General features: G+C 41.9%; 1 protein-coding gene across 4 annotated transcripts in view; it reads left to right on the top strand.

The window, feature by feature from the left end:
* The window catches only part of LAMA1 (laminin subunit alpha 1), a 211348-nt gene that overhangs the window by 80336 nt on the left and 104197 nt on the right, over positions 1–26815 (top strand). For all 4 annotated transcript variants that reach the window (XM_074987418.1, XM_074987419.1, XM_074987421.1 and 1 more), the window contains 15 exons: positions 1461–1639; positions 2619–2724; positions 3210–3370; positions 7887–8027; positions 10037–10210; positions 11916–12017; positions 13983–14194; positions 15925–16036; positions 17116–17226; positions 17916–18043; positions 18821–18907; positions 19155–19366; positions 20806–20912; positions 21935–22115; positions 23927–24063. In XM_074987418.1, coding sequence (XP_074843519.1) covers positions 1461–1639; positions 2619–2724; positions 3210–3370; positions 7887–8027; positions 10037–10210; positions 11916–12017; positions 13983–14194; positions 15925–16036; positions 17116–17226; positions 17916–18043; positions 18821–18907; positions 19155–19366; positions 20806–20912; positions 21935–22115; positions 23927–24063 — 2150 coding nt within the window. The remainder of the gene's footprint in view (positions 1–1460; positions 1640–2618; positions 2725–3209; positions 3371–7886; positions 8028–10036; positions 10211–11915; positions 12018–13982; positions 14195–15924; positions 16037–17115; positions 17227–17915; positions 18044–18820; positions 18908–19154; positions 19367–20805; positions 20913–21934; positions 22116–23926; positions 24064–26815) is intronic.

Genomic DNA, 26815 nt, shown 5'->3' with positions numbered 1-26815 from the left:
TTTCTGGACGAGAGAGGTTCTACCTGTAGTTACAAAAATTGAAGTGCTTAATTGTTCTGTAAATGTTTCAGTTTTGCTCCAGAAGGGCCTAATTCAGTTCCCATTGAAATCACTGGAATGGCTAGACCAGGTCCTAAAAGTAACAGTTTTTGAAGTGGAAAGTGTGGTCAAAGAATAAATATATGACAGTCATTTGAATTTCCTTTGAAATATTGCACAATAACAACACTGATGCTGGGGAAATTGCATTTCATGGATGAACAGACAGAAGATACTTATTGGTTTATTGTGCTACAATGAAATTTAACACGTTCACATTGGTAATTAGAGGTATTGGTTGTTGCATGTATTTTATGCTAAAATTATGTTTTAGTATTAGTTAAACACAGTCATTCATACAGCATGAAGATTCTTAAAAAACTAATGAATTGCAAACTCCATTTTGTGTGTGATAAAATGACAGAAGTTCTTCCAATACATGTTGCTAAAATTTGCAAGCCACATTTCTTAATTCACATCTTTAATGCCTGGAGAGAGCCACAGACATTTAGGAGCCTATCAGGCATAGTTTATAGCTGAAAGCTGAAAAACGTGTTTTACGGTGGAAGCACACCTATTTGTGGAACCCTTAGGCTACGTCTACACTACAGCGATCTTTCAAAAGAAGTCTTCTGGAAGATCTCTTCCAAAAGAAATTCTTTCGAAAGAGAGTGTTCACACACAAAAAAGCAGATCAAAAGAGTGATCTGCTCTTTTGAAAGAGAGCATCCACACAGCCCTTTTCTTTCGAAAGAATGGGCCAGGGATTTAAAAATCAGGCACCATGGGGACTGCTGTTTTGGGGGAAAAAAAGGGCTCATGAAGCATCTACATACATTTTCTTTTGAGAGAAGCTTTCGAAATCAGCTGCTCTTCCTGAAATGGGAGTGGAAGAACATTTTCGAAAGGAGGACCGCATTTGCAATTTACTTACAAAAGAATGCTTTTTGTATGTAGATGCTCCGCTGGATATTTTGAAAGAGCCCCCTTCTTTTGAAAAATATTTCCAAAGAACTTGCTAGTGTAGGCGCATCTTGAGAGACCAGCTGCACTTAGAGATGTAAATATTTTTAGTATGAAGACTCAAGGGATTGGCTATGGGTGGAGGGTCGGGCGCCCGCTGAGTACTAGCTCCTCTTACTAGTAATCACACATTTCACTAAGGGTTGGTGGGGGTGGATTAGTGTGAGCTACATAACACTGTTAAAAAGAGTGTTGTTAAAGTTGTGATTGTTATTTTTAAATGTTTAAAAGTTAAAAGCTGAATGGGTATTACTGGTTTTGTATAGCATGAGCAAAGCAAAGAGTGTATCTGTTACTGATTTTTATTGTTCTGTTCCTATTTTTTATTTTTCGAGGGGATATACTGAAAATGTTATAAAATACAAATAAAAACATTTTCCTTTGTGATATCTTCTTAGAGTGCAACTGTCATAACAAAGCAGAAGACTGTTATTATAGCCAGAGTGTGGCAGAACAGAATAGGAGCATCAATATTCATGGCCAGTTCATAGGAGGTGGAGTCTGTATAAACTGTACACAACACACTACTGGGATCAACTGTGAGATGTGTGCTGATGGATACTATAGGCCATATAAAGTAAGATTTATCAGACTACTTCCCACTGCTGTGATTAATAATCAATATCATTAAATGCATATTTAAATCAATTGCATGTTATAAAATTCCACTTTTAGTATGTGATTAAAAACCGCAAAGTCGTCTTCACAGATCAGATGCCAGTCTGACAAATTCAGAGCAAACGGAGGCAGATTCTGTAGCCTGTTGAAGGGACAGTCCCAGTTCCTTTGTGAGATGTGATAAGCTATTGTAACAAACTGCAATGCTTCTGAATGTTTAATTTAGTGAATATGTACAGCCACCTGCATATTATACCTTGTAGTGACTTTCCAGTACATTGGTATTGAAATAGCAATTCTGTTTTTGTACTTATTCATGGACTACATAGATACATTTGTTATAATATGGCTAAAAAGGATAAACATTGCTAGAAAATTGGCAATCTAGATAGGTCTCCCTATCTCAGGATGTCCTATGGCCAAGTGAGTAAGCTTTTCTAGAAAGGACAGTTCCTCTCTTCAGTATGGAACTTTCCTGTTTCCAGATAAGGTATTGATTCTCTCACTAAGTGCAAGCATGGGACACTTGGGGAAGCCCAAGTTTAGGATCTCAAGTTTAACTGTGAGTGGAGGCCATCTACAGTGCAGGTGTGGTTAGAAAATAAGCACAGTCCTTCACAGAGAAAATTAAGTCTCATGCTGCATGCATCTCTGCTCCTTTATTCTAAAGATCTTTGAAGAGACACTGGCTTAAGTCTGAGTCTTAGCCAGTAAATAACTTGTGTACTTGTGGCTCCAGATTGCCTTTGTCCCTGAGCTGCTTTAAGGGCATGGCTCTTAAAGAAAAATTTGGGACCACCATTAAAAAGAACACTCCCACTGATAAACGAAGCTTTAGTTTAATTTCAGTGGTCCTTGGCAAGAAATAACAATGAATTTTTACTTTTTCCACTGATTCATTTGAGCATATGACAGTTAAAATGTATCATTTGTTTCAGGTTTCTCCGTATGAAGATAACCCTTGCCATCCTTGTGACTGTGATCCATTTGGGTCTCTGAGTTCTGACTGCATTAAGGATAATGATCATTTTGATCATCAGCGTGGTAAGGGACCATGAAATGCCTGTTCTATGAATGTCACTTGTTCAGAGATGTGGAAACACTGTGCTTTTAAAGTCTCAGTCCATGCTGCTATCACATTAAAACGGCAATAACACCTGAAAGGGGAGGAAAGACAGGAAGTGTAACATGCCACAGAAATATAAGTTGCCTGGAGGTCTTGATCCCACAACTTGTTATGCATGAGTAGAGGACTCTGCTTGTTAATAAGTTACAGGATTGGAGCCTAAAACTGTTCATTCAAGCTGTGAAGTGATACAGGCGGTTTTTCCTGTCAGGGTTCTGTGGTTTTGGTGCTCTAACATGAAACAATAATCTGAGTCGGTAATATCCCAGGGGTTTGCAAAATGTGGCTAGAATGGTACAGCTTGATAAATAGTTACATTGCTTCTCCTCTTATTCCATATTTTACACCCAGCCATTACCTAATCCTTCATTTTTTTCCTCCATTGTCACTTTTATATGTCAAGGGACTCAGCCAGGTCAGTGTCAATGCAAAGAAGGTTACACAGGATTAAAATGCGATCGCTGTGCATTTGGCTACAAGGGCTACCCAAATTGTGTGCGCTGTAACTGCAACCTGGTTGGAAGCATTAATGATGACCCTTGCACAGAACCTTGTCCTTGCAAGGTAGGTAAGCACCTGAGTATCCCTTGGATGTACTATAAAATCAGTAGATGGGCTTGTAAGAGCACTTTTAATAAGGGAAATGACTTCATACTTTTGTCTTGTATTGGCTGGGTCTATACTACCACCCCCCTTTCAAAAGAGGGATGCTAATGAGACACTTTGGGATATGCTAATGAGGCACTGCAACGAATATGTAGTGCTTCATTAGCATAATGGTGGCACTTCGAAAGTGCTGCTTTCGATCGTGCGTGGCTCGTCTACATGGGGTCCTTTTTGAAAGGACTCCACACACATCAAAATCCCCTTATTCCTATTTGGTTGTAGGAATTCAGGTGTCTCATCAGCATCCCCCTTTGGAAAGCGGGGTGCTAGTGTAGACCCAGCCATTCTGCCATACTTCCATAGCAAGTAGCTGAAATTTAAACATAGCCCCTCTGATAAAGATAATGAGAATTAACAGCATATTTCTGTTATTGCAGCGAAGCAGCAATGAGCTATGTAGCGTTACTGTGTATATTCTAGAAAGAAATTTCTATATAAAATGAGTGTGTGTGCTTGTATGTTTTGTGGATAGGTTGGTGTTCTATAAAATCACTCTTACAGAACAGATAAAGGATATATCAAAAATATTTAGGCTGCGTCTACAAGTTCTTTCCAAAGGGAGCTCTTCTGAAAGATCCCAAGGAACGTCTACGGGGGCTGATAACACAGACTGACAGACTCTTCAGTTTTAGCAGGAGCTTTGTGATATTTTGTGTTTATTTTGAAATCTTAGCTCCTGGAGTAATGTAATTAGATAAGTATCTCAGCTCTCATTAAATGAAACGAAACCAAACCAAACGAGCCCCAAAGCCACATATTTCTAGCCCTTGTGCTCATAGAGAAAAACTTGAAAAAGTGACCCAAATTGCTCAGAAACCAGATGAAAACCAAATGAATTCCACCAATTTATTTTTATGATTTTAAGACAGTTTCACAACTAGTGCTTGTCTATGGGAATTTATAGATGGTGCTCTATTCACCAAGGGCAAGGGTGTGCAACCAAAATAGCGAGAAAAGCCAGTTTTTTCAAATTGAATTACAAAAAAAATACTTGAAGATCTGCAAAGCACGCGAATACAAGATAATCCTTAATAAATTACATCAAACTTAGAGTGACCATCCCTCCTTTGTTGGGTGGGAGAGTCCCGTATTTGGGATCCCAAAAAGGCATCCCAGCATATTTTTTGAAAAGCACAAATTGTCCCATATTTGCGCCCTGCCCCCCCGACAACCTTTTCTTCCAGCAGCTGTGCAGGTGCAGCTAGTGGCAGAAGTCACTTCCCTGAGCATCCAGGAAGCCAAGGAGCATGGGCAGGTGTCGCTTTCCCAGGGCCCTGGGAGCCCCTGGGGCTGCTGCTTCCCTGGGGCTCCCAGGGAGGCTGGTAGCTGTGGCTTTCCCAGAGCTCCTGGGGATCACCAGGGCCTTCCATTTCCCCAGTCTCCTGGGAAGCACAGGCAGCTGCCGTCTCCTTCCTGGCTCACTGGGGCTTGGAGGAGCCGGCTCTACCCACCCATATCTCCCTGTCCCATATTTGGGACAGGGAGATATGGTCGCCCTAGTCAAGCTGTACTTTTTGTAACCCCTAGTGTAAGAATAGTGCACAAACAATGATTTGTGTCAGTTAGACAGTTGTTACCCCCATCTTCCACGCTTTACCCACCACAGCCCCCAAATCTGCCCCCTACCCCCAAGTTTTACACCACATCCCACCCTCCCATCCCCAGGTTTAACCCCTATCAGTGCCAAATCACTCCCTCCATCCCCAGGTTTAACCTGCCTTGCCCCAACCTGCCCACTGAATCCAGATCTCACTTTTCCACCCTCTGATCTCCTACACACGTGCTCTGGGTCTCCTTCCTCTCCCCACCCCTTCTCCCCACTGTGGGTCCTCCCCAAACTTCTCAGGCCAGAAAGTACCTGCAACTTCCCCAGCCGCTCCCCACCCAGTGGCACTTGCACTGGATCTGGACTCACCAGGTCCCCATGCCAGCTGGGGAGCTGAGATGGGTTCTGGGGGACCTGATCTTGGACTGCTGGATGCATATCCAGGTTGTGCAGCTGCTGCAGAGTGAGGAGTAGCTGGGAGCCCTGCGATGTCTTGGAGGAGGTGCTGAGCCTGCAGGGGAGAGAAGCTGCACTCACAGGAGACTTCCAACTGCCTCTTCCTTCTTAGTGTGGCTGAGCAGCTTCGGTAAAGACAGGTGCAGCTGTGTGGCTCTGGAAGGGACAGGCAGGGTCACCCCACCCCCTGCTCACTTCCCTCTTGGCCAGCACGGGTGGCTTTCTGTGCAGCCCCTGTTGAAATAAAGGAACTAAATTGAACGCTGGCCATTAAACCAATTCAATTTAGTTCCGTTATTTCAGTGGCGGCAGGGCAGGGAGCCACAAGAAGAGTGAGCAGCGGCAGCACCCAAAGCCGCAAGTGTCTCTTTAAAGAGCTGCATACGGCTCTGGAGCCACAGGTTGCTGACCCCTGACCAAGGGCCTCTGATGTTTTTCTAAGAAGTGCGAGTGACTAAGTACTAACTATAAAGGTTCATATTCTGTTCTTGGTTATACCATGGTCATTTGGGAATCAGGAGTGATTCTAGTGATGGAAATGCGTTTACTACTCTTTATTTGTTTCATCAACAAAAATAGGCTACAGTAGGTAAGTGTAGTAAGCAGTGTAGGTAAGTAGGTAAGTGTAAGTAAGTAGGTAAGTGTAGGTAAGTAGGTAAGCAGTCATTTTAGTTCTTTTAGGCTCTATAGGAACTGAGTCCAAAGGAAAATAATGGGTCCTCTGTTGTTCCATAAATACAACAGGAGTGCTTGAAGGAATTAAAATAAAAATATTAGTATACAATCAAATAGGATTTCCCTTTCCAAGGTATGTGCTGGTTTACAGTAGTATCTGTATATACAACATATCAAACTAAATTCATTGCTGTTGTCTTCTTTGACAAATATTAGGGGGTGAAGGGAAAAGAATAAGACTGAGCATTTTCCATAATTTTGCCATAACATGCACATTTCCATCAATAGAATGTGTTAAGATGATTTTTTCATATGACAAATCTGTGCAAAAATAAAAATAAAGCCCAGATCCAGTTCTTGAGCTGCAACTAAATTATCTACTTCATGTTGAGAAAACAGCATTAAGGCAGCTTTATGCTACCCTTCTCCTGGAGTGGCGTCACTGCTGGGGTGATCAGTGGTGTCAGGTGTGAGTCTCAGTCTTGCACTAGTTCTCAACCTATCTGGGCAGATATTTCAGTGGCCCTCCAAAAGGCTGTTCTAGGCCTGGGGAATCAGAGATATGGGGACACCCTGACGAATACCCATTTTGCTATAGCAGCACCATCTGTTCTGTCAGGGGAGGTTTATGTATGAGCAAGTAGGTGAGCTCTACACCACCAAGTATATCTTTACACAGCTGAGAATCTGGCCCAACATATCGACACTTGCAATTATCAGTGAAGTACCACGGATGTCTTACAAAGTTCACTGTTGTTGAGGTCAACAAGAAGTCCTGTGGCACCTCGACTAACAAGATATTTTGGAGCATAAGCTTCTGTGGGCAAAGATCTGCTTCATCAGATGCATGCTTGTTGTTCTTGAAGATTCAGACTAACGCGGCTACCTTTCTGATACTTGTTGTTGAGATGGCACTGAAAATGTTCTCTTCTTAAATTGGATTGAGCCATTACTCAAACCTTCCCAAAATCATACTCTCTTTATATCTTATGCATGGTCCATGCATAATATAAGAATAATATTATATAATATAATATAATACTTTATATCTTATGCAGGTCCAACTTTGTAAAACTTCCAGGCCTGATCCAAAGCCCACTGACAGCTGTTTAAGTCTTCAGAAAGTTAATCTCAGAAGGTTAATCTCAGCACTGGGAATTTATGCGATGGGCTACTAATAAGTGATTCATTAATGAGAGTCCTAGGAATCAGTGTTGTGTGTAGGAATGGAGGTTTTCTGTTTCCTACATCAGTATGGCTAAGCTATACTACATTTCCTGACTAAACCAAAATTTCCAAAATTCACTGTACAAGAGGATGGAGCCTGGCTCTGATGCAGTCTGTGTGGTTTGCTTTCCTGGACTCATGGAGCTTGAAAACCCTGGGGTTTCTAACTCCAGGGCAGTCCCCTTTAGTGGGCTGCCTGGAGTCTTAAACCCTGGAAACGTGTACTGCCAAGAGCCAGGTGAGAGAGAGGTTGGCAGGTTTCAAAACCCACATAGGTTCTGTCACAACCTACTTGAAACAGAATCTGTGTAAGACATTTTGATTTAAATAAATCAGCAAATTTCTGACCAGCTTTCATTTTAAACTCAGTGAGATTTATTCAATATATGGCTAGCGTGCTGCTTTCTTTTATATTCTCCTGAATGCTATTAGCTATTACGCCTAAGTTCAGTCTAATCCACTATATTTGCAACCAACCTAATACTGATATAAAACAAATATTTTTCATAGGAAAATGTGGAAGGTGAAAGCTGTGACCGCTGCAAACCAGGATTCTACAATTTGCAAGAAAGGACTCCTCAGGGCTGTACAGAGTGCTTCTGCTTCGGGGTCTCTGACGTCTGTGACAGCCTTGCATGGTCCATCAGTCAGGTAGAATACTATGGCTGTGACCTAATGTTCCATAAGATTCCCTCTGGCCATTGCAGAAATGTGTTACTTATTCCCTCTTGCCATATAGCTCACCTCACCTCACGGATCATTCTGGAGTCCACACAGAGGACTGGACTGTGAATGTAAAGTCACAATCCTGAGGTTCCCCTGACTATAAAGGAGCCCAGACGCCACTGGAGCTTCTGGAGTCATTATATCCCAAAGCTTTTAGAAGCACTGGCCACTGCAGTGTCTGCTGTACCCTTTGAAAGAAAGCATTGTTTACTCTCCTCTCAACAGAAAATCTTGTCTGGGCAGTGAAGAGGGGAGCCAAAACCACGGCTCCACTCTCCTGCTAATTGGCATCTACTACAACTGAGTATTCTTTATGCTTGTAGAATAAAGGGAACATCAATTCCATTAGCTCTGTTGCAGAAGTACAGTCAGAGGAATGTGGTCCTTGGGCTCATTCGTCCCTGCCTTTGTCCCGGGCATAGCTTTGCAAGATGAGTCAAAATCTAGCCCCAAATGTTCTGTGGAGTGAAAAATGGTAGAGGAAAATGCACTCTGTTCTTTCCACCTCTCTCCTTGTCCTTCTCTGGCTCTCCACTGACTGAAATTCAAAATTGCATGTAATAGTACTGGTTCCTATTCTATGGAGTCCTTGGGTCAGTAGCTCTTGGTGCCTCACATTTGTAAAATGAGAAAAATATTTACTGTTCTTAACTCATGCAGGTGCAATGTTTGTAAAATGTTAATGAGATCTTTAAATGCAAGATGACACATAAGTGAAAGGTATTATAACCTAAGGTTTCAAAATCAGAGGCAGTCCTCAAATTTCTTCTAGTACGCCAGCTGGCAACTATCTCTGGCAGGGCTCCAGGGAGAAGGGGTCCTCCGTGTGCCCCCCACCATGCATCTCCCAGCCCCATCTGTTGGCCCATGCTTCCCACTGTGCTGATGCATCCTTCAGCCCCACCTTCCTCTGCCCCCTGGATGATTTAATTAGGGTGACCAACTATCCTGTATTGGGTGGGACGGTCCCATACTGGGGACTCCAAAAAAGCATCCCTACTTATTTTTTAAAAGGGATGGATTGTCCCATATTTAGGCCCTTGGGGGCTGGGGGTGGGGGCGGGAGCGCCCATGGCTGCTGCTTTCCTGGGACTCCAGGCAGGGAGCGCTCGCAGCTGCCACTTCCCCAGGGCTGGGGGAGGGCACCAGCACCCTGGGGCTTGGTGCAGCCAGGAGGAGCCGCCCCTCCCGCCTCGTATTTGGGACAGGGAGATATGGTCACCCTAGATTTAACGCTTCTTGGGTGCGTCTGCCACCACCACGGCAGCGTAGTTGGGCTAGAGCAGCTTCTGACTGCTAGCTCTGTGCCACTGCTGTGCTTCACTGACGTCTCCCAAGCCAGCCCACACTGGGGCTGAAGCACTCCACTTCCCACTGCCAAGGTGGAGCGGAGTGACTGGGCTGGCCTGTGAGATGGCAGCAGAGCAGAGGTGGCTGTGTTGTTACACTACCCTGCAGCTTCCACCACTGGAGACGGTACAGAGGCACCGAACTCCCCACTGTAGCTCTGGGCCAAGCTCCCTGTGATCCCTAAGGCCGTGTCCCTTCGCAGTGAGGTGGTTGAGGGAAGGAGTGCGATGGGGTAGAAGGGGTGGGAAGAGGCTAGGTGGGGCAGAGCAGGGGCTGGATTTGGGGGGGGAAGGGTACAGACACCTCTCTCCCCCAGGGCCGCAGGGATTCATGTGATGGCAGGTGTGCATGTGCTGTATGGTGGAGCTGCTTGTTCGTTCACTTTCTAACACAATGAACTTGCTTCTCACTCAGTTACACTAGTGCAGTTCTGTCCCAATCCAAATGAAGTCGGGGCTGACCACTGGCTGAAAACCCTTTTTGTTGGTATTACCATCTAATGCAAGTGATGTTTTGCATATAGGGATGACTTACCCAGCGAGGTAGATCTAGCTTCATTAATTTAACTCTCTTCTTTTTCCAAGGTGTCGGATATGTCTGGGTGGCTGGTGACTGATTTGGACACTAAAAGAAGTGTAGAGCCTCAACAGGGCCCATTTGATAGACCCCATCAAATAAGTGTCAACAACACAGCAACTGTGAAAATACTGAAATCCACTTATTACTGGTTAGCACCTGAGGCTTACCTAGGAAATAAAGTGAGTTCCCAAGTAAAAAAAGAAGCTGACTCTCACTGCATACTCTTCATATTTTATTCTTACTGTATTGCTCTTAAAAGGTCTGTGTTGCTCTTTTAACAGTAAATGTGAACTGTCCATAGTGAGAAGAAAGTTTTCAATTACATTGTAAATTGACCTAAACATCTTTAACATTTTATTCTGAGATTTTCTGCATTTTTAATATAGAGCATTATTTTTTTTTCACCATTTTAATGTGTTCTTTACTGTGTATCGTACCCATTTTAACTAGTTTGCCATTTTATGCCATCTGTCAGTGTTCCATAGGTAATTTTTTTGTAACCAGGATGGTCCGAGGATGTGAGACAGACAAGGTGGGTGAGGTAATATCTTTTGGTGGATGAACTTAATGCTACACCGGGTTCGTCTATTTCCCCAACAGAACTGGGTCCTGTAAAAGGTATTACCTCACCCGACCTGTCTGTCCTGTAGAGGCTTTACCATGTAATGTAAAATAATTGAAAATTGCATGGCAGAGGTCAGCAAAATGGATCTGAAGGTTCATGCTGATGAATCATGTAGACTTGGTATCTTTTTACTGAAGCAGGTCAGTTTCTCCGCACATGCACACAAACTGGTGAAAAAAATTTCCATTGATAATAATTAATTATAATTATATTTTATATAATTTTTGTATAATTATATAATTATAATTGAAATAATATTTGCATTGCGGTTAAGAAAGCAGATTGCTGCTTGAAAACTAAGGCTAAGTCTACACTATGCAGCTTTTAGTGATATCTGGGTCACTAAATTCAGGCAGCATAGTTGATGTTTGTTGGCTCTTTTGCCAACAAAATATTTTCATCCCCAGTGAGAGACGTTAGCTTTGTTGGTAGTACAGCATGCCTGCTGACAAAGAGCTGTTCACACTGGGACTTGCTGTGCTCCCATGGGTTGTCAGCAAAACTTTTGTCTTTTGCATGGGTGTCATTTTAATGCCTCTGAACCTTGTTATTCAGTTGCCAGTACAGACATAGCCTGATTATAGCCTGATTTAAGGTTATCGACTTTGTATATTTGATGTAATGTTGACAATTCATATTTTAATGCATAATGCATTGGTTCCTGTAAGGAATGTCTCCAAAGTCACAAGCTGAAAGATGCATATTGTATAGTTTAGTGATTGGTCAAATTCTTATCTCACACCAATCTTTACACTTTGGTGTGGCTAGCCTCAGTGTATACCAGTGTAAATGGCAGCAGAATCAGAGCTAAAAGGTCCAAAGCTTGTTTAAAAATGAAATAGGAATGTCAAGATTGCATCATGGAGAACGTTTCAGAAAGTTTGACTAGCTTGAATGTATTGTACCCATTTGCTACAAAGTATCATGAACTTATGATGTTTGTTGGAATTCACACCGTGGGCTTTAGGATGTGCTATTTAATGCATCACTGCAGTTCTATAGAACTGCTGCGAGCTTCCACAAACTTCACAGCAGGGATCTAAGACTTTTGTAGATATGGCTACAGGCTGTGTTATTTGTCCAGTGACTTTCACTGATGTGAGATTGAGATCAAACCCTTACTATTTAAACACTGCTGAAGTGATAGAGCATGTCAGATCCTCTGTTTAGTTTGTTACACGTGTATTGTGCTTTTAAGCACCTCTCGTTTGATGCTGATTGCTGACAGTTTTCTTACGATTTGGATTTTATAATTTCAGCTCACTGCCTTTGGTGGATACTTGAAGTACACTGTGTCTTACGATATTCCAATGGAGAGTGTGGATAATGATATGGTGTTTAATGTGGATGTTATCCTTCAGGTAAGTTTTTATTCAAATAGGATTGTATAAAAAATTATGAGGAATGAGGGTGTGTATTGCTAGATAAAAAGGAAAATCTTGGTACAGTAACACTTTACTTCAGTTCTCCTTCCTTTTTAAGGATCAACAAAATTTAGTTACTCAGCTTCCTAATCTTTGCAAATATTTCTTTTTAACCCTGGGCCCTCAGTCCCTGACTACCTTTAAATAATAGACAAGTACATGTTAACATAAACAAAAGTGGTGATTACTGCATGCTCAGAGCTCTGTTTACACCAGGAACTAAAATAGGTTATTTTCTTATTTATAAAATAGACAGTTGTTTATTGGTTTAAATTTATGTAATAATCAACAAGATGCCTATACAAGAGGTCTAGGCACCCACGTCATGAATCTTACAGCACAATACACTCAGCAGTGGAGCTGAGCAAGGAAAGTTAATTCCATTTTTTAGATGATTTTGATATTTAAAATTTAGTTTTGTTCTCATTCAGAATGAGAGCCACAGATTGTCTGTGAAGGGGAAGGACTCCAGAGCTCTGAGACAGTCCATGTGATGGGTTGGTCTGGAACCATAGACCCTGAAAGCCCTGGCAACCCTGACTCCGAGTCAGTCTGTGTGGACCTAGAGAGTCCAGGCTGCCAAGGAGTTGCTAACCTGGCAGGTGGGACTCACAGGGCTTCTAGGTTCTTGGCTGCCTTTTGGCCTACCAAGTAGGCTGACGAGGAAACTGGTAGGATTCCATTGCCTCTTGCACATGCAGTGTCAGACCTACGCTAAAATCCAACTATCTCCAAGAAATGTTTTGACTTTGACAAAATGGCAAATTCTGATGAAAAAAGGTCTCATTGGAATTTTTCTGATCAGCTCAGCAGTGCTAAAGATATGCTTTCCATACCCCCTCATTCTTGAAACATACCTTCCACTCTTTCCAAATTCCCTGTGATGCTTAAAGCTTAATAGGTCATAATCAGTGCTTTAAACTCGACCCAGAAGCTAACAAGTAGCCAATGGAGATCCTGAGCCACCGGTGATGTATGTTTGCTGTGAAGCGTTTTGCTTAGTAACTGAGCTGCACTCACTCAGTGAAAGTCTACCCAGAAAGCAGAAACTCTGGGCTGGTGTCTTTACTTGCACTTCTGTGTTAAAAATAGGTGTGTTAGATGTTCATTCTCAGGCTCTGAAGCCTAGCAAAGGAGGTAAGCTTCAAAGTCTAAGTGGCAGCCCAAGCCTGAACAACTACACTCCTATTTCTGCCTCTGCAGCACAAGCCCATGTGCCCAAGTCTGCTGCTCAGTTGTGTAGACACAGCCTAACTGGTTTGAAGATAGTCACAGAGAGGTAGCCATGTTGTCTGTGTCTTCAAAACAGACAAAACAGTCCTGTAGCACTCTAAAGACTAACAAAATGATTTATTAGGTTATGAGTTTTCGTGGGGCAGACCCACTTCTTCAGATCTGAAGGTCTGTCCCACGAAAGGTCTGTCCTCGTCACCTAATAAATCATTTTCTCAGTCTTTAAAGGTCTACAAGACTACTTTTTTTGTTTTGTGAAGGCTTAAAGATGTAGCCCCTGTAGAGCACGCTATACTTTAGGCCCTCTAAAACCTGAGGTAAGGTTGGAGCAACCTTTAAAATTATCCATGTGATCTGCTACAAAGTGCTGAAGCTGTGACGGCCATTTCACTCTCTTATATTCATGTGGATAGAGGAAGGCCCCTCTTGCCATACTGTCAGGCATCTCCACAGAGACCTTACAGTCAGTGAATTTGTTCTCTTATGAAGTGAGCAGTGGAAAAGTTAAAAAGAAAACAGTTACTTTAAAGGGTTTCCTGGACTGCATGGAAGCTGCTGTGGATTATCCAACAGCCTTTTGTGTGGACTGAAAATAAACCTAATTGATATCTAACACATTAGCCTCTATACTGACACCTAAATCTGTCAGTGTATCTGTTTTGATTTCAGGGTAATGGTCAGATTTTGAGTACCAGACCTGAAGGATCGTCACTGCAGCCCTATGAGGAGTATTCTAATGCACTGAAGCTTGTGCCTGAGAACTTAATAGACTTTAATACAAAAAAGGCTATAGACCGGGACAGGCTGATGACTGTTTTAGCAAATGTGACCCATCTTTTGATCAGGGCAAGTTACACCACTGCAAAAGGAGCCATATTCAGGTAAGTGATGAGAGGTGAATCATATTAATTCATTTGCCTTTGGTAGTTTTATTTATATTAAACATCCTTGACTATTTCTAAAGTGTTGGCAAAGATGTTCCTTTGAAACCTGATCTTAATTTTCTCCCTCCTAAAGAATTACTTATGAGCTGAGTAGTCTCTGGCTTGCATACCAAAAGTGGATATTTCTGACGTGCGTGGAAAAAAAATAGTGTATAGTTGTTTCTGAGTAATCCCACAGTGGAAATAATTTTATGTTAAAAAGAACTGCCTCGCTACAAAGAGGAAACACACCTTGCAAACTCTCAATACAATAGTTTTACTTTGTGATGGAGGAAGTAAGCCCAACATCGGCTGAGTTAAGGTACTTGTGATGAGCATAAAGGAGTTGGCTCAAGAGGCTCCTCCTTGCAAAGAAAACTTCCTTCTTTTCCTTGGCCAAACCAATGCCCTTTGTTCCTTCTACCTTACTATGGTAGCAATTTGAGTTACCAAATTTGGGATTGCGAGTTGTGCTTAGAGCAAGCCGGGTTGTTTTGGCATCTGTTCTTGTGGTGTGGTAGTAGATATGTGTTCAAGGCTTGGCCTACTCCTGATTCTGAGCTGGCTGCATGAGATTATTCTGATCATCATATTTGTGGTTGAGAAGCAGACCCTCCCTCTGCCAGGAAGCCTTTGTTTGCACTAGGTACTTGTGCCTTCCTCTTTGCAGGTTGGTGGGAATTAGCTGACAATGCTGATACTACTTTAGTGTGTGTAAATAGAGGATTATCTTAAATTAATGGGCAAAAATTTCAGGCAACCCTCATAGTGTAGCCAGGATGAGATAGGTGGTTGGGCCCTGACTTCAGGTAGGTGGATGGGCAGTGATGGGTGGGAGTGGAAACTGTTTGGGCCATCTTGCCCTTTCCTCCTGATGGCCGTGGAAGAGAGAGAGGTGGAGGGATAGGTGGCTTGCCCTGCTCATCTTGCTTGTTGCTCCCACAGGCTGAACATGTGAGTTTGTTTTGGTCTGTCTGGTGCTCCAGCTGAGTAACACCTGCTCTGCTCTGAGTTTGCCCTGCTCTGCCTGGTGCTCCAGCCAGGGGTGGGGTCAGAAGCTTGCTCTGCTCCATCAGGCACTCCTGCTTGGGACCTGGGATCAAAGTACACGGGCCTTGCAAGTCCTCAACTCCACTCCCTAGCAGGGGAGTGCCAGGCAAGTGGAGCAGGGCAAGCCCCTGCCCCTGCTCTCTGGGCTAGCTGGAGCACTTGCTGGGGAGGGCAGAGTTAGTGCCAGGGATGGGCGGGCCTGGATGTTAAGTGCATGGGCTGCAGCCTATGCAGGGCCACCCATGGCTGTGCCTCAGGGCTACCCAGCCCATTGTGTCCAGGATTTCTTGGCAAAAGAAAGAACAGGAATGGAAATTTGCTGTTACGAGTACCATTTCGACACAGCAGATGGCACTGATGGGCCAGTAGTCATGTTGGATAATACCGATAATGGAACCACTGCAGGGGCTTAGGCTATTGCATTCCAATTAAGAACTTTTCTTTCCAGCTTGAAGTTACTAGATTTATAAATATATTTCTGGCCTGAGTCTTCAAAATCATGGATTTTTATCTGACATCATCCTAAAGCAGCTTTTAGCAGTGTTTTCCCCACAGGATTTATTGTTCACAGCCAGCCCCTCTGTTTATAATACACGCCGGGGGAGCCAGTTATGTGATGGCTTCCTGTTTGGTCACAGGCTGGACTCCGTCACCCTGGATACAGCAAGCGCAAATGCTATCGATCTGTCATCGGCAGCAGAGGTGGAACACTGTGAATGTCCTCAAGGATACACAGGGATTTCCTGCGAGGTAACCTCTTCGACTGTTCTAGGTTTGCCCATATGGTGCACATTTTAAAATCAGGAAACTGTTTTTAATTATCCTGTCATGCAAAAACAAAAACAAAGAAGTATTGTGGCAAAATATTGCATGTCCAGTTTGACACACACAGGCTGTGTCTACACTACAAAACTAACTCTGAAATTGCTTACTTCAAACTTTGAAGTAGGGCACTGCTATGAAGTTCCTGGGAATGGAGTAAGGACTTTGAAGTAAGGGAAAATGTATGTACACTCTCTGCTGGCTACTTCAAAGTAGTGCCTTACTTTGAAGTTAGTTCCTAGTGTAGATATACCCATACTGTGTCTTGTCACACGGGGGAGCAACATCTTCTATAATAATTACAGATGTTAGCAACGAGATATGCTATATGGCATTATAACATATTTCCTTAATTTTATTTGGCAACACTAAAGGTTAGTGGTATAACGGAGAACATCAATGATGGAAATGAATATAGCTGTGTAAGTTTCTCTAAATTTGCCTTGATGCACTAATTCCATTTTTCAAAATTCCATTTTCATTTTGTGACGTTGAATTGTCAGCCCTGAGTTTATTGGTGAAACTTATGTGATAAGGGAAGCAGCTTGGAGACTAGGCCTGGTGAGAACATTCCAAGCATGTGATGAATCGTATAAGAAGGCATGGACATATTCTCCTGAGAAAAGGAGAGTATTGAGCATGCCATGAGTGGTAGAGCAGAGAATTTTTTTAGCAGATCATGCCAGTGCAAAGCACTGCTCTATTTGAAACCAATCACTGAAACTTTAATGACTATGCAAAGTAGACGGAACTTATTTTATCTCCTTTAAGTGGATGAAGGGCTAAATCAAAGTTTTATAGAACTGATTCTTATCTTCTTTATACCAGTATAAATCAGAAGTAACTTCACTGGCATCAGTGAGTTATACATGTAGACAGTACAACAGTGCTACCACTGTGAGACCAGAATCAAGCTGTATGTTTTCAGAAGTGGATTTTTTAATAATTTTGTCATACATGTTTTTTAATACATACTATGCTGTATTTATTTTATTTTTTTCTTTTAGTCCTGTGTCTCTGGGTACTACCGTGTGGGTGGAATACTCTTTGGAGGTATTTGTCAACCCTGTGAATGCAATGACCATGCAACTGAGTGTGATATTCATGGTGTTTGCTCTGTAAGTCATCTTTCACTGTATTTGTTCTTTGACCATCTTTTTTAAGGAATTTAGAGAGCATTTGGCTGTGGGAGAGTGAGACAAGCAGTTTAATAGTATATGTACACAGAGCAAGACCAGATTATTTATTGTGTCATGCTCCCAAGGAATGTAGTTAAGACTATTCCAGTCTGATACTTGAAAGGAGGAACGTAGGCGGAACATGTAGTAGTTTTAGAATCAGAATAGAAATCCTTTTTTCGCTGAGTGTTAGTAAGAGATCAGCCCTTCCTCCTTCATGGCAAACGCCTTTTGAGCTGAATGGGAACAGAATTGCACAGTATGGGGTTATATTCTTTCAGATACATGTGCATTTCCATTGAGTGACATCAGTGGAAGTGAAGCATTTTCTTGTAGCGGGGAAGCATTTAGCACTCGGAAGTTTTTTTGACATTATCAGAATAGATTTAGTTTTGTGTATAATAATGCTTTTGTCAAACAAAGTAAAGAGAATTCTAAAATGTTGTAGGGTGCTTATTTAGAAATTGCTGTTGATGTGGACAAACTAAACTTTTCAATGGTCTGTTCTGTTCTTCATGTCCTCTCCTTGAATATTAATACCATATTGCATACAGACTCACGTGGAGATCCTGTTGTGGATGGAAAACCATCAAGAACAAATATGAAAAGATTTCTTGCATGTCTTGCAGGCTTGTCAACACAACACTACAGGACTTTCCTGTGACCAGTGCTTGCCAGGGTTCTATGGAACTCCATCCCAAGGAACACCGGAGGACTGCCAGCCATGTGCCTGCCCACTAAGAACTGATGCAAACAAGTAAGTTGCCTGCCTAAGAATTATAACTGCATCTTCAGCAACCTTACTTAGTGGAGACAGAAAGGAGAAAAACACAGGATGCTATCAAAAGGGGAGATAGAAAGACATGAAAGTAGAGGAAAAATTAATCCCATCAGAAATACATTTTGTCAGGTAAACACAGGAAGGCCAGATTCACAAGTGAAGCTCTGAGGACCTATATTGGTGTAATTTACACCTTCAGATAGCTGGAAGAAGATGAAAGGGATGTGGGCTTAGATTTATACTGAGTTGTGGCAGGAAGGCCCTGATTCTCGTTCTGGTAGAATAGCGGGGCCCCAGTGTAAATGAGAATTAGGACAGAATTAGTGTTGAGAATTAGTGTTCCATCTGGAGAAGTTACATAGGTGAGACACGCTGAGTTTAATAAGGAAAAGACCAAACTAAAAGTTGTAAATCTTACTCCTTTGAAAATGAATGCCTCCTAGAGGAATGTTTCTAACAATGATAAACCCACATTAACATTATCAAAACAAAAAAGCAGTCCAGTAGCACTTTAAAGACTAACAAAATAATTTATTAGGTGGTGAGTTTTCGTGGGATAGACTGCAACCCTTCACATGTGAGCTGTGAAATTTACTTAGATGAGATCAATGAAGACTGACTCAGATTCAGGAAAACCAACAATTGTATGACTATAAACCTGCATGCAGGGGACTTAAAGAGCATGTATTTAAAATTTTACAAAGGTTTAAAACTGTTGTATTGATAATGACCCTCTAAAAATATTATCGATAGTTTCAGTCCCACCTGCCACATGGACAATAGAGGTGAAGTTATCTGTGACAAGTGTCTGCCAGGCTATGCAGGTTCACGGTGTGAAAGGTAAGTACTACAAATGTTGGGAAAAATGTGTATCGTCGTTATACCCAGCCGCATATCTTTCTATATGGGCAGAAGTGTTTGTATCGGGTGTGTGAAAATATTCCTAACAAAATATGGATTTGCCCCTCATATCTTTTAGTTTTATCGAGAGGATTTTGGATATTGATCAACAACAAAATTTTCTGCGTGAGGTGACTATTTGACATGCTTGCATTCAATTTGATACTGCTTCCTAATTATTGTGCAGATGTGCTAATGGTTACTATGGAGACCCATTGGTGCCTGGAGAGTCATGTGTTCCTTGTGACTGCAATGGCAATATAGATCCAACAGAAGATGGCCACTGTGATGCACTCACAGGGGAATGTCTGAAATGCGTGGGAAACACTCAAGGGCATCACTGTGAGAAGTGTGCTGATGGGTACTATGGGGATGCTGTGATTGCTAAAACCTGTCATGGTAAGTTCTTACTGTTTTTGTTATGTTTTAAAGCATGCAGAAATGTGGCAGGCAGCTCGCAGAACATTATCTCTAGACATTATCTCTGTTCTGATGAACTTAGAGTCAGTGTCAGATGTTTGACTTGATATGTCAGGGTAACAAAGAGTAGAGAGGGCTTGAGTGAGCAAATTGTGAGGTTATATTGTTACCCATTTTAAGCTTATATATGTCCAGTGGTTCAACTCAAATTACTTATTTTTTAAAACAATCACTAGTTATCGTAGATTAATTTTCTGAGGTCATCACAGAAGAATTTGATAAAATGGGCAGTGCAAAATATATTAAATGCACTTGACCTTGTGCTGTTGTTTGTATTCTGTTTAGTATTATGGTTAGTGAAACCTAGTAGTCCACTCAGAACTGCAGTTCAGGGTACCCACACCAGATACTTCCTACTCTGATGTGTTGCTTCTGGAAATGGAGAAGCAGTAGAGATGGGAGACACTAGAGATGGGAGACACTCTTAAGTCCCTGGCTGACTTAAGAACAGCAGTGACCGGATCAAAGAAACATTATGGATATTGGGATTCCTTTGTCATGGGAATGCTGGCAATGACAAACACCTGGCCAGGACAGTGTGGGAATACCACAAAGGAGAAGGAGTGTTCAGAAAAACTAGTGGCCACTTTCCAAGCAAGAATGCTAAAATATAACTTGAATATTGAATGTAAACTGCAGTAAAGTAAAAAGAGATCTGACCAGAAAGGTAGTTACGTTGATCTAAAGTTTCCAAGCAGAAATATTCTGCTCCTTCATTGTAAGAAAAAATAGTATCAGAAGATATCATAGCAGATTCACTTCACACATTCCATACATGTCAAAGGTATCTTTTTGTTCACAAAGCTCCATGCAGGCACCAGCATAATAACTCAGCTGTTTAAACTGGGAGTCATTAGGCCAGATTCTGCTGTTGGTGACACAAGCGTAAATCCAGAATAACCTGACTGAAATCAGTGTTAAACTGGATTTACACTGGTATAATAGAAGGCAGAATTTAACTCCATAGAAATTGGAAATGTACACGATCTAATAGGCAATCCTATTCATCCCTTGCAGATGTAGAATTATGTGTTTCCCACAATATATTCGTGGTTGTGTGGAGAAGAGAAGAAATATGAATGAGCACAAAGAGTTGTAACTTTACTTCTAATATTTGTGCACTAAGTTTGGTTTCTTCTGCAGGGGGAATCTCTCTGGTATACTTTGTGCATCTCTACTTAGTACAACATAACTTTTTTTTAGTTTAGTTTGGTCCATGTACACATATTAACACATGGGAGAAAACAGGTGGGAGACAAGAGTTGTATTTGTGCTTTCTGTCGAGATATGTTGTGTATAATAATAAATTCATATTCCTAGGCATTAATAGATTTTCCTTTTTCTTTCTTTAACATAAGTCTGTGAGTGCCATGTGAATAGCTCCCTTTCCAACATGTGCCATCCTGAGACTGGTGTATGTCATTGCAAACCACATGTGATAGGACCAAGATGTGAAACATGCTTGGTAAGGAATGAAACCCCTTTTTATCAACATGAAAATTTTTTTACACCAGGTTCAAAATGCAGTGGCAAAGAGGAAATTTTTGACCTAATAAATACACAGGGAAATATATTATTGGCCAGAAAGAGAAGGCGATGTCGTTGTCAAAAACTCAAATTCAGACAACTTAGTGATTGGCTGTGTTTTGTTTAGCCTTCACACACTGATTTCCTTCTTCAGCCCTGAGGAAGAATTCTGTGTAACTCGAAAGCTTGTACCTTCCATCAATATAATTTGGACCAATGAAAGTTATTACCTCACCTACCTTGTCAGCAAACTAGCTCTCATTCATCCCTGATGCTGGAAAAGATGGAACTGTGAAGTTGAGCAATGTCAACACACTGAAAACATTTCAGCCCATTTCTCCTTGCTAACTAACGTAACAGTCTCACATGCTTATTGAATAAGAGTGAAGACTGCAAGGAATCCTGTGGTATTCCATGTTAGAGAGCCTCAGCTAATAAGAGAACTTTAATCTTAATTAACTTGTCACTTATTATTTTGTTTATTCACTGTTTACATGTTTACAGCATGCACATTGAACCTGGAGTGGTCCAGATCAGAGTATAGTCCTCATGCATTAACAGAATTGTGCTATGACTGGATTTTCACCACTTCAGGGAGGCATTCAGATAAATAACTGCACACTGAAGAACCTTGGGAGGAACTTTTTAGAAAAAGTAGTTAGAAACTAGAACATTTCTGGCCCTGAGCATGCTCTCTTAAGCCTTGTGTCCTCTACGCCTTGTGCCCTTCCCCAGGTCTTCTGAAGGACATGGTTATCCAACACTCCTATGTATAGAGAAACGGTAAAAGGGTAATGTTGGGGGTTTCTCCACCTGCTCCCACAGCCAAACAAACCCTACATGCATGCATGTCACATGGCAGGAGTGGATAATGTGAAGTGATCAAAGGGAGAGAATACTTTTGTATTTTCAGTGAGTTAGGACATTTAGCTGAAACGTGGTTTTCTTTCTGTCCAACAGAATGGCTATTATGGACTGAATACCGGACTCGGTTGCCTTCCCTGCAATTGTAGTCAATATGGCTCAGTTTCAGAGGATTGTAATGATGAAGGACAATGTCACTGTGCACCAGGAGTGGCTGGAGTGAAGTGTGATCACTGTGCTCGTGGGTTTTATGCATTCCAGGATGGTGGCTGTACACGTAAGCTAATCTGGGTTCTCCTCAGAGTTTGCTGCATTTTGGGAATTTCTCTCAACAAAGTATTTTATGTGACACTTCAGGAGAAGTCAGTTGTTTAAGAAATATTCCCACTTCCCGGACAGTGGAACAGTCCCCTGATACTTCTGCTGAACAAATTAAAAAAAACCAAAAACAAAACAAAAGTTTTGTATTGTTTAACCTGGTTCTTTGTAAGAAGTGTTGGCTTTTAAATATCAAGGAACAATAAAATATTAGCAAGAAAAATGTACAGATTTAAATTATTCAGCTCGTCCAGAGAAAACAAAGAACCCTCTTTGCTCCCCAGAATGTAAAATGTAAAAGCGAATAATGATAGACATATGTATTTTCACGTCTTCTCTTTCCTCATTTTGTTTTCTGTATTTTGTGTGTCCTAAAACTCAAGAAGTTATTTCTCTGATTATATATCCAATACCATCTGATTATAAAACAACTTTTAGCTACAATATGATAAAATGTTAATTCAAAAGTAAGCAATTCCTATGTTAATAAATGGTCCAATAGGCAAAAATTTTCTTTCAGCTGTGGTGTGTTTGAAATGATGTCACTTGTTACCTGTCTGGAAGCATCAGCTTTGTTTCATGCAGAATACAATAGTGTATCGTGTGTAATGTGGGGAGAGTGTATATCTGTATACCTTATAGGAATTATAGCTTAAATTTCAAAAGGCCCTTACTTTTTTAGGTCCTTCGAAAATTCCAGACATTAATCTTTTTATATTAAAAAGGCCCCCGAACGTAAAATTTTCAGTTCATATTTATATATTTTCATAATATTTAGTTATTGTATGCAATCCTGCTATTGAAATTCCTACAAAAATTCCTTTCTTATAATACAGTTATATCACACATGTCTCTCCAAATGTTATATGTTTTCAAATATTCCCCTCTCCCCTGATAATGTGTAATTTTTATGTGTCAGCCCAGGTTCTTCAGTTGATGCCCATTACCAGAATGTCTGAATAACCCAGAGCAGATTTTTCTGGGCTGCACTCTGATTTTCTTCCCAGCCTTTTATACAGATCAGAATCTAGCAGCTACAGGCCAGTGGAGAGTTCCTTGGATGGAATGCCAGCTGCCCTACTCTGGAAATCAAGGGAACGTGGGGGTGTTGCTCCACTCAGTTCCTCCGGTCATCTACTAGCTTATTGTCCTTTAGGGACTATATGCAAGTGATGTGAGTCAGAACAGCCCCAGAACTATCCACAATATAACTAGCTTGCTGATTCTTCCTTCCCTCTTCTCCTTCCCTGCACCAAGCAGAACTCTGATACAGAAGAGAATCTGACTCTTTATACAGAAAATGTAGAAGCCCAAATAGAAGGGGTTAGGTGCTGAAGACACTATTGGATTTCATGTGCTCAGGGCAGTCCTCACCCCATTCCACAGACCCTCAAAATGGGCCAAAAGAAGGTAGGACATACTCCAGGCCAGTCTCATAGGGTTGGGGGGAGCAAGCTGCACCCTCTTAGGCATGAATGAATGTGGACATGCTGTCTCTTGGACACATTCTCCTCGAGTGGTATAGCTTCGCCCTCTGTGCAAAGCTGTGTCTTACATATACAAATATACCCATCATGAAGAGTTACGTTCACCTTTTGTTCTTCGGTGACCTAGGCTGCGGGGAGCTTCTGTTGTGATGGGAGAGTTGTAGAGAATAATGAAGAAAAATAATGCTTTTCGTGTTCTTTAAACTCACTTTGATGTCTAGCTATGGTGAGAGGATTTCAATTGAATGGCAGAATGAAACATCTGGGCTTATTTCTCCTGTAGCTTGCGATTGTGCTCACACTCAAAACAACTGTAATGAGGATTCTGGCCAGTGCATCTGTCCCCCTCACACGCAAGGACCAAAATGTGAACTCTGTGAGAACAATTACTGGGGTCTTGATCCTGAACTTGGCTGTAAGGTATAGTATGTGTCCCAAAATTATACAACTATTTTAAGAAATGCACATTGTCGGTCAGAAGTGGCCTCATTCATGGTTGCCTGACTTGAGTGGAAACTCCTGGACACTCAACCAATGTGTGAATTTAGAACCTTAAGTCTAGGCATCCATCTTTGAAGATCTGGGATGGAGTGTGTGTTTTGGGCTGCAGCATGGGCCCCATTAAAACTTTGCTATGTGTTTTCTGTCTCTATCCAATGGTGCAGTAATTCTGGAATCAGTAACAGTTACTGTCTGTAGAAAATCTATTTCACACTCTTAGGTCATTATATAAATAATATAGTGTGTCAGTGAATTATTCATAATGAAGCATTCACAATTTGCTTAGAGGTGTCCATGGCCGAGTTAGTCTGGTGACCACTGCAGACTAACTAATATGTTATTTCTGATATCATAAGCTTATCTTAAAATTCTATTTAAATTAAAAGTTATGGAATGACTCCTGTTTTGTTCATGGAAAAGTAATTATTTCCAAGTGCTGTGGTGGTGATTAGCTTGAATGGACCTGCATGGAATGGGGCATTCAGAAGATTTTAGTCGTTTATTTCATCAGTAAAGACTTTTCTCAAGAGACCAATAAAGTAAGCTAAAAGTTTACAATTAAGCAGTCAGAATGCCAGCTCAGGGCAGTCTCTGTGGAGCAATAACCAGCAGGGAGTTTTCATTTTTAGGCAATTAACCTTAACCAGTTAGTTCTTTCCCTCCACCTTGGGAAAAGCATTGTGATAAGCTTTAATATAATCATAACATGTCTGTGATTTCTCTAGATGCATTCCCATAATTTTGTACCACTTGACTTCAGTGATGTTCCTTGTAGGGGAACTGCATGGAGAATAAATCTGAAAAGTAATGCAAGAATTTAGCTCTGAGTAGAATTTATGATCATTGCACCTGTCAAGTCAAATTGTTGCATTTATTTAACTTTATTTTTTTCAAATCAGGATTGCAATAAAATTAGTGTTATCACTCAGTAAAATTTGCAATCTCATTGATTTATAACAAGTTCTAGCTTGAATGTTTGGCAGCCAAGGTTTAAATCTTTATATTGTCAGCTCATGCTCAGAATATTTGGGGCAGACTTGTGCCTGACCTGTGTGTTTCTCTGCTTAGCCACAAGAGGAGCTGAGAGCAGTGTTCCTTCTAATTTTTTCTACCCCTGAGCAGAATGTGTTTCTTATGTGCAACCACGTGGCGATGATGTGCAACACATCACCTTCATATTGGTGCACATAAAATTCTTGTGGCAGGAGTGGGGCTGGGGGGTTCAGAGTACGGCAGGGGGCTCAGTCCTGGGGCAAAGGGCTGGGGTGCAGGCTCTAGGGTGGAGTCGGGGTTGAGGGGCTCAGGGCTGGGACAGAGGGCTGGAGTGCAAGGACTCTGTCTGTGGGTGCAGGCTCTGGGATGGTACTGGGAATGAGTGGTTTGGGGTGCGGGGGGGCGGTTCCAGAATGGAGGAGGGATTCAGGACTGAGACTTGGGGTGCACAAGGGAGTATAGGCGGGGGGTATGGGATTTGGAATGGGGCCAGTGATGAGGGCTTTGGGGAGCAGGAAGGTGTTCACAGCTGGGGAAGGATTCTAGGTGGGGCAGGAGGTTGGGACATGGAGCTTGGACTTATATGGGCAGCTCCATGCGAGGGCTGGTGAAGATCTGCCCCTTTCCTCTGTCTGAGGCAGCTTAGTGCTGGGGCTGGTGGAGATGGGCGCCTCCCCTCTAGCCTCGGCAACTTCAGGGCTTTGGGAGAGATATGTTTTCCTGCTGGAGCCTGAGCCCCCATGTGGGGCTTAATAGGAAGCTCTGCAGCCCGCATCTTAGGGGGAATTTAGGTTAGGTGGCACAGGCGCTTCTGGGGCTACTCGTTGAGCCTGTGACAGTACATGCCATCAAATTGTGCTGTGCCTTATTGGTGTAGTTGAGCACATAGGAAACCCTGGATGTTTTCTAACTGACTCCCCAGGGTTGAAAAGTGCACTGCTGCATTTTCATAGATCTGTCACAGAGAAATGGTGCATGCCATTCTGCTAAAGCCTTTGCATTTCTCTCTCTTATGTTTTATAAATTACTTGCGCCCTGGCACCAACTAATAGATAGCAGCCATTTTCAAGTGTCACACCTGAGCTGTAAGCCACCTTTCTGCTCACCATTGTAGGCCTGTCTAGGGTTAAAATGCCCCCTGGTCTAGTTTAGTGCAAGCTAAATTACATCAGCGACAGGTAGCCACTGCTTCAGGCCAGGGTCTGGTAGAATGTCATTCATTCCTACTGCTACCTTCTAACCTCAGGCAAACCCCAACATACCTTTGGGATGGAGAGGGGGAATGAATGCCAGACACTGAGTTAGTTGTGTTCCCTGGGAACTCCCCTGTATTGGGTAAAATTTTCATTTGCCCCTTTCTGCAGTGCGCAATGGCATTAAGCAGCTAGAACTGAGTGCAAGGATTGAGTAAAAGTGTAGTATATTTATATGACTGTAGTATAGTGATCTGTAGCTTAACTTCCTTTTCTTGTACTTTTACTATACAGATAGAGGTTGAAATAAGTGCATATTTGTGCCTGTATTTAAGAAACTTAAACTGATTGTATTTAAACACAACCTTTCTCAATATTTACCAAGCATTATTACAGGTATCACAGTGTTTCTTCTACGAGTGTCCCCGTGGGTGCTCCACAATAGGTGTCGGGCTCGCCCCGGCGCCGCAGATCAGAAACTTTCC

The sequence above is a fragment of the Carettochelys insculpta genome, chromosome 2, assembly GCF_033958435.1.
Source record: "Carettochelys insculpta isolate YL-2023 chromosome 2, ASM3395843v1, whole genome shotgun sequence".
NCBI classification, from domain to species: Eukaryota; Metazoa; Chordata; order Testudines; family Carettochelyidae; genus Carettochelys; species Carettochelys insculpta.
This window is presented reverse-complemented; position numbering and strand designations above follow the sequence as displayed.